The 12,303-nt window shown below is 49.9% G+C and overlaps 1 protein-coding gene across 3 annotated transcripts in view; it reads right to left on the bottom strand.

Moving 5' to 3' along the window:
* MYPN (myopalladin) overlaps positions 1-12,303 on the bottom strand; it is a 336,685-nt gene that overhangs the window by 68,258 nt on the left and 256,124 nt on the right. For all 3 annotated transcript variants that reach the window (XM_075348786.1, XM_075348785.1, XM_075348788.1), the window contains 2 exons: positions 10,994-11,169; positions 9,020-9,071 (listed from right to left, as the gene is read on the bottom strand). In XM_075348786.1, coding sequence (XP_075204901.1) covers positions 9,020-9,071; positions 10,994-11,169 — 228 coding nt within the window. The remainder of the gene's footprint in view (positions 1-9,019; positions 9,072-10,993; positions 11,170-12,303) is intronic.

The raw sequence follows: 12,303 nt of genomic DNA, 5'->3' as shown, positions 1-12,303 counted from the left end.
CTTTATATCAGGAAAAATAGAGTTGAACCACTAAATATACGGTAATAGCAATTAATATCAAAACATCTTGATGATAAAAGGTTTTAGGCTTTAAATTAAAGTCAATTAAATACATTAACGTCAATTAATAAAACCAATTTCCAATTATTTCTCTGCCTATCTACCTGTGTGAATATTTCCAACTGTTGCTAGATTTCAAGAACTGCTAAAAAGTATTTTGTGAATTAAATGGGGTTGTTTGATGAAAACAAGTTATTATCACCTATTTAATAGAATAAGCAATCGCTTGTTGATCGGTAGAGTCTGACAGCTGGTACCTGCAATGTTTGGGAGAACAGAAAACTTGTATACCTGTTAGCATGGAGCAGCAGTGCACACTCAACTGCCGCTCTATTAATTGCCTATGAGGCTGCCTAGCGCCGTGCTTGGCTTTTTCCAGCAGCTCCATAGAAAATAGTTGGCTCCTCACCTGCCGAGCCATTTTGAATTGGGAATAACAGTTCCCTGTTAGGAATAAAAAATGACCCAATCTGCTGATCAGTGAGGGTTCCAGCAATAGAACACCCACAGATCAGCAAGTTAACACCTATCCTCTTGATCAGGAGTGAGGAACCTTCAGCCCACAAACTTTCGTGTGGCCCCAGGGCAGGTTCCCGGGGACTGCAGTGCTCAGGTGGGCAGTCGTGTCTTGCTGGCTGTCAGACTTTCATCTCCCATATACATTGCTAGTACGCGCTCATAGCATTCATTATTGAATGCTGAGAGGACATACACCAAAGGATTAGTTCTTCACTCTGGCCAGTGCCAGCGTGCTGATGACATACTTTGTGGGCGGGGTTAACGCGAGATGCATTCCCGCTCCACCGAACTTAGAAGAGGAGCATCAGCCCCAGCGTCCTCAGTACTGGGGCGCAGTCAGTAAGGTGTGATACAGGAGATGGGGCCACAATCAGTCAGGGGTGATACAGGGGGAAGGGGGCGCAGTTAGTCAGGTGTGATATAGGGGAAGGAGGCGCAGTCAGTCAGGGGTGATACAGGGGGAGAGGATGCAGTCAGTTTAGGGTTATACAGGGTAAGTGAATGCAGTCAGTGAGGGGTGATAAAGGGGAAGAGGGTGCAATCAAACAGGGGTCATACATGGGAAAAGGGGCTCCGTCAGTCTGGGGTGACACAGGGGGAGGGGATTCAGTCAATCTGGGGTGATACAGGGGGAGGGGGCGCAGTCAGTCAGGATTAATATGAAGAGAGGGGCTCAGTCAGTCCGAGTGATGCAGGGGGAGGGGACATAGTCTCTAGTCAGGGAGAGGGGCTCTTTCAGACAGTGGTGGTACAGGGGGAGGGGCTCAGTCAATCACCCTGGGCCCTTCCTGGTATATATATCCCACTCCTAGTATATATGTCCCCATCCTGGGCCCCTCCTGGTATATATGTCCCACTGGTCGTATACATGTTCCCATCCTGGGCCCCTCCTGTTATATATGTCCCCCTCCTGGTATATATGTCCCCCTTCCGGGTATATATGGCTGCTGAGGGCAGATCAAAGTATTGGAGTGCTTTGCTCTAACCTCAGCACAGCAGATTAAAGTGTGCATGAGCTGGAGCGCAATGAATGTCTTTGCATGGAAGATGTAAGATTCTTCTTCCACACAGAGCTGGGAAGGAGGACGGCGATGGACGGAGAGGTGTCACTGGACTCGAGAGCAGCGACACCCATTGGACTCAACTGCCCCTTAGGTGAGTATAATAAAAGCTTTTTTTTAAGTTATACAGAGCTCCTGGGTAGTTATATACAGTACTAGAAGGTGGCCCGATTCTAATGTATCGGGTAGTCTAGAATGTGTATGTAGGTAAGCAGATTGAATAATAAGGTAACGAATGGACTGGATGGGTTAGGTTTAATTTAGTATTCTTATAATTGTTTATAGATGAGTGTAACGCCTGGTCCCACCAGACCCCGGGGGGGAGCTCTCCCTCACATCTGCCCAGTCCCAGCATGGCTCCCACATGCATTCCTGCCCCCACTCCCAGGCAGAGAAGGCCTTCCACTTACCGGCCCCAGGGCTCTGCAGACGTTGCTCCCACTCCAAGGCCTGCTGCAGTTTCCTCCTCACACAGAATTGCTGTAGGTGATTCTAGGCTGCGTGCGAGGCCACGCCCCCTTTCTTAAAGTGGCATGCCCCAAATCCTGGAAGTGATCTCAGAGGTCACCTGCTGCCTAATAGGTATTTAAGTTCACTTCCCCCGGCAGCAGGCGCCCGAGCAACGCCTCTATTAGTGCATTGCCAGTGTCCTAATCTGTCTATGCTATTGTTTATGATCCGTACAATTGTTACCTGATTCTAATCCTGTGTCTCACCGTAGTGCCATCTAGACCATACCGGCTGTGGACGTCACCACCCATTCCTACCGTGGACGTCACCGTGCCATACCTGCTGTGGACACTATCTGTACCGTACCGGCTGTGGACGTCACCTGCTGTGAAACATCTCCGGTGCCACTTCCGTGTTCCGCCTGCCGCGGACATCGTACCCGAGCCACGCCTGGCCGTACAGAGACTCCTACCTCCGGTTCCTGGCTGCCGTGCATTTAGGCCTTCTGGGGAGGCGCCGCACAGTCCCTGTATAGGGGTTCGCTGCTGGCCGTCTTCCCAGGGGAGTCCGGTGCACGGTCCAGTGGGTCCACCTCCGGACGTTCGCCGCTCCTCGGTGAGCGTAACAATGAGTCTAATGTTTAATGATGTCCATGGCTTGTAATGAAAGAAGGCCATGAACAGTGTAAAGTTAAGTAAAAATATTCTGATGCTGTGATGTGGCCCAATGCTGGTATGTGCCCCCATCGTGGTGCAGCCACCATCCTAACATGTGCCCCCATCCTGTGGGGTAATGTGTGTGAGGGGGGTGGAGCCGAGCGGGGCCATGGTGCTGAGGACGTCAGTGCCGGGGACTGCATGGCTGGGGACAGGTAACAATCCAGGTGTATGTGTGTGTGTGTGTGTGTGTTCAGGCGCTTTCACACTTGCGTTCATCGCAATCCGCCGCTATGGTGAATAGCGCAGTCCGTTAACGCACTGCGCTATTCTCCATAGACTTGTATTGACGATGCACTGTAACGCAAGTGTCTGTGTTGCATCCGCTGGATGACGCTGCATTGTTAATTTGACGCAGCGTCGGGCGGAAGGAACACTGCATGTAGTGTTTTTTGGGTTGTTAAAATAGCGCACCTTGACGGATACCGTTAGAATCCGCCAAGGTGTCTAATGATTGTCTATGGGGGTGGATTCCGCCACAACGCACTAAGCGGCAGAATCCGCTGACGGATCCCGTCACGTTCTACTGCGCATGCTCAGCATATCCAGCAGAACGATCTAAATCATTTAAAATCACTCCTGGTCTCTCTCCTCCCCCTCTCTCATACTCACCGATCACCGGCGTGGCGCTGCACGGCTGTCACACTGCTCTGGCGGCTTCTCCTGCTTTAGAAAATGCCGGCCGCTCATTATTCAATCTCGTATTCCCTGCTTCCCCCGCCCACCAGCGCCTATGATTGGTTGCAGTCAGACATGCCCCCACGCTGAGTGACGGCTGTCTCACTGCAACCAATCACAGCCGCCGGTGGGTGGGTCTATATCGTGCAGTATAATAAATAAATAATTAAAAAAAAAACCTGTGGTCCCCCCAATTTTGATACCAGCCAAGATAAAGCCCAGTTGAAGGCTGGTATTGTCAGGATGGGGAGCGCCACGTTATGGGGAGCCCACCACTCTAACAATATCAGCCAGCAGCTGCCCGGAATTGCCGCATCCTTTAGATGCGACAGTCTCGGGACTCTACCCGGCTCATCCCGAATTGCCCTGGTGCGGTGGCAATCGGGGTAATAAGGAGTTAAATGGCAGCTTATACCTGCCACTAAGTCCTAGGTTAATTATGGCAGGCGTCTCCCCGAGATACCTTCCATGATTAACCTGTAAGTGAAAGTAAATAAACACACACAACGAAAAATCCTTTATTTGGAATAAAAGACAACCCCCCCCCCCTCATTTACCACTTTATTAATCCCCAAACACCCCTCCAGGTCCGACGTAATCCATATGACACTTTCAGCTCTGCTACATGAAGCTGACAGGGAGTGCTGTAGAACACGACCACTCTGTGTCAGCTTCACGCAGCAACTGAAGTGAGACGCGCTGTCACCGGAGACTTCACTCAGGTAGTGCCGGGGTGATTATGAGTGCGGTAGTCCTTGTGTGTGCGGGGATGATGATGAGTGCGGTAGTACCGGGGTGTGTGCGGGGATGATGATGGGTGCGCTAAAGTGCCTGCGTGTGTGCGGGGATGATGATGGGTGCAGTAGTGTCGGGGTATGTGCGGGGATGATGATGGGTGCGGTAGTGCCAGGGTATGTGCGGGGATGATGGGTGCGGTAGTGCCGGGGTGTGTGTGGGGATGATGATGGGTGCGGTAGTGCCGGGGTGTGTGTTCAGTGTATATATGCGGAGGGCGGAGTGCGGGGGGTTGGAGCCGAGCGGGGCCATAGCACTGAGGACGTCAGTGCTGGGGACTGCATGGCTGGGGACAGGTGACTGTGTGTGTGTGTGTTCAGTGTACACATGCGGAGGGTGAAGGGCGGGGGGGTGGAGCCGAGTTATGCTGGTAACCATGGTACACAATCGGTAAATATGCAAAGCGCTTGGCTTAGTTACCCGATGTGTACCAGGGTTACCAGCGTACGCCAGCTCCCGGCACAATCCCAGCAATGCAAGGGTATGTCTCGGCTGGGTTGCCGATGTGGGCTCCCGGGAGTGCAGCAGTCACCTGGGAGTCGGAACTCCGTGTGGGTTCGGGGAAAAGTGTCGGGCATCATCCTGTCGCGCCGTAGTTCATGCTGTTCACTTAGCTGAGCTGTTGGTCCCAGGCTCTTTAGCGCACGCGCTGTGGCGACGGTTGTCACTGTAATGACGTCATTTTGGAGTAAGACAGACAGACAGAAAGAGAATAAGGTAATTATATATATAGATTCTAGAATGCTGTATATAAGTGCTCACTGGTGCTGGCCACAGTTTATAAGGGAAAATCCTGGTGACAGGTTTCCTTTAACACAGGGGTGGGGAACCTCTGGCCCGCTGTGCGATGACTTTTGCCACCCCCGGGCACATTCCAGGGGACCTCAGCACTCGGAAAGCAGAGGCAGCTGCGGTTGTCGGCTGCCAGCCCTTTAAATCACAATGTGTTGTGCGCATACAATTAGGTCCTCAGCACACTGACCTGTGCCAGCCTGCTGAGGACATTACTTTGTGGGTGGGGTAAGCGTGAGATGAGCTGTGCTATCGTCTCTCAGAAGAAGCAGAGCAACATTGTTACCGGCCTCCCAGCTGTACCTGCCTCCCACTGCTGTGAACCTCCTGCTGTACTGGCCTCCCCCTGCTGTACTGGCCTCCTGCTGTTGTGAGCGTCCTGCCTCCCTGCTTTAGCTGCATCCTGCTGCTGTGAGCCTCCAGCCTCCTGCTGTACTGGCCTCCCACTGCTGTGAGCCTCCTGCCTCCCTGCTGTACCTGCCTCCTGCTGCTGTGAGCTTCCTGCTGTACTGGCCTCCCACTGCTGTGAGCCTCCTGCTGTACTGGCCTCCCGCTGCTGTGAGCCTCCTGCGGCACCGGCTTCCCACTGCTGTGAGTCTCTTGACTCCCAGCTGTAGCTGCCTCCCACTGCTGTAAGCCTCCTGCTGTACTGGCCTCCGCTGCTGTGAGCCTCCTGCCTCCCTGCTGTAGCTGCCTTCCAGTGATAGGAGCATCCTGCCTCCCACTGCAGTGAGCCTCCTGTCTCCTGCTCTACTGGCCTCTAGCTGCTGTGAGCATCCTGCCTCCCTGCTGCACCTGCCTCCTGCTGCTGTGAGCCTCCTGCTGCTGTGATCCTCTCGCTGCTGTGAGCCTCCTGACTCCCTACTGTACCTGCCTCCCACTGCTGTGAGCCTCCTTCCTCCTGCTGTTGTGAGCCTCCTTCCTCCCACTGCTGTGAGCTTCCTTCCTCTCACTGCTGTGAGCCTCCTGCCTCCCACTGCTGTGAGTCTCCTGCCTCCCACTGTTGTGTGTCCTGCCTCCCACTGCTGTGAGCCTCCTGCCTCTCGCTGCTGTGAGCCTCCTGCCTCTCGCTGCTGTGAGCCTCCTGCCTCTCGCTGCTGTGAGCCTCTTGCCTCCGACTGCTGTGAACCTCTTGCCTCCGACTGCTGTGAGCCTCCTGCCTCCCACTGCAATGAGCATCCTGCCTCCCACTGCTGTGAGCATCCTGCCTCCCACTGCTGTGAGTCTCCTGCCTCCCACTGCTGTGAGTCTCCTGCCTCCCGCTGCTGTGAGCCTCCTGCCTCCCGCTGCTGTGAGCCTTCTGCCTCCCGCTGCTGTGAGCCTTCTGCCTCCCGCTGCTGTGAGCCTTCTGCCTCCTGCTGCTGTGAGCCTTCTGCCTCCCGCTGCTGTGAGCCTCCTGCCTCCCGCTGCTGTGAGCCTCCTGCCTCCCGCTGCTGTGAGCCTCCTGCCTCCCGCTGCTGTGAGCCTCCTGCATCCTGCTGCTGTGAACCTCCTGCCTCTCTGCTGTCCCTGCCTCCTGCTGCGGTGAACCTCCTGCATCCTGCTGCAGTGAGCTTCCTACCTCCCATTGGTGTGGGAGTCCTGCCTCCTGCGGCTGTGAACCTCCTGCCTCCCTGCTGTACCTTCCTCACGCTGCTGTGAGCCTCCTGCCTCTCTGCTGTACCTGCCTCCTGCTGCTGTGAGCCTGTGAGCCTCCCAGTGCTGTGAACCTCCTGCCTTCCAATGCTGTGAGCCTCCTGCCTTCCAGTGCTGTGAGCATCCCAGTGCTGTGAGCTTCCTGACTCTCTGATGTACCTGCCTCCCGCTGCTGTGAGCCTCCTGCCTCCCTGGGGTACCTGCCACCCACTGCCGTGCTTCTCCTGCCTCTCTGCTGTACCTGCCTCTCGCTGCTGTGAGCCTCCTGGTGCTGTGAGCCTTCTGCTTCCCAGTGCTGTGAGCATCCTGCCTCCTGGTGCTGTGAGCCTCCTGCCACCTGCTGCGTACACCCCTAGTACTATATATGCCCACCAGTGTTGTGTGTCACCAACCCAGTGCTGTGTGCCACCTCCAGTGCTGTGTGCCACCACCCCCCAGTGTTGTCTGGGACTCCATGGTGATGTCTGTACTCCCTCAGTGCTATGTGCCACCCCCACCCACAGTGCTGTGTGCCACCCCCCAGTGCTGTCTGTGCTCCCTCAGTCTTGTTCATGTCCCCTAGTCCTGTTCGTGTCACTCTAGCGTTATTCATGCCACCGCCAGTGCTGTCCGTCCCCGGCAGTACTGTCCGTGCCCCTCAGTGATGTCCGAACCTCAGCCCCTCCTGTGATGTGCATATGCCCCCAGCTCCTCCTGTGATTTGTATGTGCCCCCAGCCCTTCTTGTGATGTGTATGTGCCCCCAGCCCCTCCTGTGATGTGTATGTGTCACCAGCCCCTCCTGTAATGTGTATGTGTCACCAGCCCCTCCTGTGATGTGTATATGGTCCCAGCCCCTCCTGTGATGTATGCATATGTCCCTAGTCCCTCCTGTGATGTGTATATATATGTCCCCAGCCCCTCCTGTAATATATATATATATATATATATCCCCAGCCCCTCCTGCGATGTATATATATGTCCCCAGCCCCTCCTGTGATGTATATAACAGTATGTCCCCAGCCCCTCCTGTGATGTATATTGAATATTGATGTATATATGCCCCCAGCTCCTCCTGTGATATGTCTCCAGGGTCTCCTATTTTTTATCAATCTGTCGTCTGCGCTCCAGATGGAGACAAACCTGGAAAAGCAGTTGTGAAAAGCAACATTATCAATATCACCGAACATCACCGCCGCACCAAAGAGAAGCAGCTCCAATCACCACAGTAGGGGTGTATGTGTGAGTTAATTAATTGTTTGACCAAATATTTTAGGGTAATTTTCATGCCAATCATTTTTTGCGGCCCCCAAAGGTTGGTAGAAATTTCCAAAAAAGGTTCCCCACCCCTGCTTTAACATGAAAAATTGTGATCAACAAAAACAAAGATATACTTTCTCATCTTGATAAAATTTGCTCTGAGTAATATTTGTCTGCACATTTTATCAAGAATAATTTTCTCAGTCATTTAAAATGAAATTCTTGTAAATATTAGACTTTTTCATACTAAGGGGTACTTGGCACGCTGCGACATCGCTAGCCGATGCTAGCGATGCCGAGCGCGATAGTACCCGCCCCCGTCGCACATGCGATATCTTGTGATAGCTGCCGTAGCAAACATTATCGCTACGGCAGCTTTACATGCACTTACCTGCCCTGTGACGTCGCTCTGGCCGGCGACCTGCCTCCTTCCTAAGGGGGCGGGTTGTGCGGCGTCACAGTGACGTCACACGGCAGGTGGCCAATAGAAGCGGAGGGGCGGAGATGAGTGGGACGTAAACATCCCGTCCACCTCCTTCCTTCCGCATAGCCGGTGGAGGCAGGTAAGGAGATGTTCCTCGCTCCTGCGGCTTCACACACAGCGATGTGTGCTGCCGCAGGAACGAGGAACAACGTCGTATCTCCTATTGGCGCGACATTATGAAAATGACCGACGCTACACAGATCACCGATTTACGACGCTGTTGCGATCGTTTATCGGTGCATCTAGGCTTTACACGTTGCGACATCGTTACCAGCGCCGGATGTGCGTCACTGTCGATTTGACCCCGACGATATCGCAGTAGCGATGTCGCAATGTGCAAAGTACCCCTAATTCTTTTCTAAAGTGGAGCAGATAGTATAACTAAATATGCTCTGTATTGATATACACCACCAGAACTTGCAGACTTTATCGGCAGAGACTGGAAGATGGCATCCAGACTGAAGAAGGGATTTTTTTCTAATAGTATAGTTTTAGAAATAGCAGGGCAAAGGGTGAATGCTATATACATCTGGAAATCTTCCTAAAATAACATACTATTGTACAAAATGACTCTGAACAACACATACGTACTGATCCATGTCAGTCTTGCTGGCTTCACCTTCAGACTCAGATGAAGATGCACCTGACCAGAAAAAAAAGAGAGTGACGATAGCACATTTTAGGACATTGTTCTTGAGATGTCTTGTTTATAATAGAGTAGTCTCATTATATTCTGAGTCTGTGTTCTGACTGTCTACTGACCTCACGTATATCTATTGTTTCATTGTTGATGGGTATGCACATTTAAAATTTAAGCCTCATTGAATCACATTGATTTTAGTGGAACGTATAATTGACTTAAAGGGAACCAATCACCAGGATTTTCATATATAACCTAAAGCCAGTGCTGTACTGGCACTATCAGGCTGATTCTATACATACGTTTAGTTGTCACCCCGGATGTTTAGGGCTTGAAATCCAAGGAAGTAAAGTTTATAAAATCGGCAGCTGCTTGAGTGACAGCAGCTGAGGATCAGATAATAGCTGGGGGGAATTCATAGCTATCCCCTCCCCCTGTTAGAATTAGCATAAGTATTATACAATTAAAGTAATTTTTCTCTTCCAGGACCTGTGGTGAGGTTATACCCATGTGACCAGAAGGGTCAGGGCCTCAACCAATAGGAAAATGCTGCTTCATGATATTAGCTTTGTTGGCTGAGTCCCTCGCCCCTTCTGGTCACGTGGCTATGACCTCACCACAGGTCCTGGAAGAAAAAAGTTACATCGATGGTATAATACTTATGCTAATTCTAACAGGGGGAGGGGATAACTCTGAATTTCCTCCCAGATATTATCTGCTCCTCAGCTGCTGTCACTCAAGTAGCTGCCAGTTTTATAAACTTTACTTTCTTGGATTGCAAAACCTAAACATCCGAGCTGCCCACTACAAGTATGTAGAGAATCAGCCTGATAGTGCCAGTATAGCACTGGCTTTAGGTTATATACCAAAACCCTGATGATTGGTTCCCTTTTAAAGGGTTATTCCTAAAATTACAATGTGGTCTTAAAATAATGCAGACATATATTTATTAATTTGTAGTAATAGAACTCATTTTTAAATTTGCGCCATTTTGAACATATCATCCCCACAAAGTATGCCCCTCTAGGCTCTCTATACCCTCCAGTTGCCATTGGAAACCTTCTGCTATAGTTCCAAAAGATGCCAAATGCATCAATAGAGCAGAGTTTGCAGTTTCACCTCATTGATCTTTTACCAGTGGTAACAAACCCAGTTTATGTCTCAGCTCTGCACTACCTAGTAATTACAAACTGCATTGTGGAGGAACGAAGGACATTTGAGCTCTGCTATAAACCAGCTACCAATGCTGTAAAACCACATAGGCAGCTAAACTGATTTAGATGGTAGAAGATAAAATCGGTCAGTCTGGATGTTGTACAGGACAGAGCACAGAAGTACAAGGTGAATTCTACACCTAAATTAGCTTGAGGATAACTCAGAGAGGTGAAGCTAGTTACGAGAGGAGAGAGAGAGTGGTCTGCAGCACTGAGGTGAAGCAAGGTGCTGCTGGGAAATATAGTTTTAGCTATGTAAAAATAGGACTGTCCTTTCAAATACATAATGCACAGAGGAAAGGTAAAGATGAAAAAGACACAAAGGTACAAGAAAGAAATGTTAGGTTGTAAATTAACAAGAAATATGCATTGACTGTGCTTTCCAAACATAATGTGATTAAGTGAATACCCCTTCAAACACAGAAAAACAATTTAAAGTGCTTACCCATTGTTCAGTCATTGCATGGAAAGTGAAATGTAATCTCATCTAGAGAATTGCGTCACGGTCAGTGTTACTTGTCAACCTTGCCTATTTATGTTCACTGGTGTCATATCTGTTGTATTCAACTATTGTCTATATTTAACCTATTCTAGGAATTGTCTACAGACTTATGTGCGTAGCCTCACACTATACATATCTGTCTGTAGCTCTATGTATGTCACTTGATTTATTCGATCAGTAGCACACATAAGATCTATGCATTACATTACCTTCTACAAATATCTCTGCAGATGTTGAGTCTGTTCCATAGATATTGGAAGCAAAGCAAGAGTAACGTCCAGTGTCTTCTTCAAAAGCCTCTGTAATAACTAAGGTGTCCAAATCTCCCACCCTCTGGATTTGTATATATGGAGAGTTTTCAAGTTCCTTTCCTTCACAGTACCACCTGTAACATAAAAACAAACAATACTTCTTATTCCAAAGATCAGTGATGGTAAGAAAACAAGAAATTAAGATATATGACAAAATCCATTTTTTTCCTTTGCTGTGACAATATGTTGAGGTGCTGCAATGTCCTCGCTGACAATCAGAACAAATAACACCAATAGCAAATACTGTGATGGAGAGGATTTATGTAAATATATTAATGTTTTTACTTCCAATTGCTTATATATCACTAACATATTGCACTCAAATCAGTTTTGTCTACAGTCTAATTTACTTATCTTACACATACATGCTCACCTTTAGTGCTGGACACACACACCTTCAGTGATGGACACACACATCTTAAGTGATGGAAACACACACCTTCAGTGCTGGACACACACTTTCAGTGCTGGACACACACCTTCAGTGATGGCAACACACCTTCAGTGATGGACACACACATCTTCAGTGATGGAAACACACATCTTCAGTGATGGAAACACACACTTTCAGTGCTGGACACACACATCTTCAGTGCTGGACACACACACCTTCAGTGCTGGACACACACACCTTCAGTGATGGACACACACATCTTCAGTGATGGACACACACATCTTAAGTGATGGAAACACACACCTTCAGTGCTGGACACACACCTTCAGTGCTGGACACACACCTTCAGTGATGGCAACACACCTTCAGTGATGGACACACACATCTTCAGTGATGGAAACACACATCTTCAGTGATGGAAACACACACTTTCAGTGCTGGACACACACATCTTCAGTGCTGGACACACACACCTTCAGTGCTGGACACACACACCTTCAGTGATGGACACACACATCTTCAGTGATGGAAACACACACTTTCAGTGCTGGACACACACATCTTCAGTGCTGGACACACACACACCTTCAGTGCTTGACACACACACACACCTTCAGTGATGGACATACACATCTTCAGTGCTGGACACACACATCTTCAGTGCTGGACACAAACATCTTCAATGCTGGACACACACACCTTCAGTGCTGGACACACACACCTTCAGTGCTGGACACACACACCTTCAGTGATGGACATACACACCTTCAGTGATAGACACACACATCTTCAGTGATGGAAACACACATCTTCA

The sequence above is a fragment of the Anomaloglossus baeobatrachus genome, chromosome 5 (assembly GCF_048569485.1).
Source record: "Anomaloglossus baeobatrachus isolate aAnoBae1 chromosome 5, aAnoBae1.hap1, whole genome shotgun sequence".
NCBI lineage: Eukaryota > Metazoa > Chordata > Amphibia > Anura > Aromobatidae > Anomaloglossus > Anomaloglossus baeobatrachus.
The sequence above is the reverse complement of the archived record's forward strand: the minus strand, read 5'-3'. Positions and strand labels throughout refer to the sequence as shown.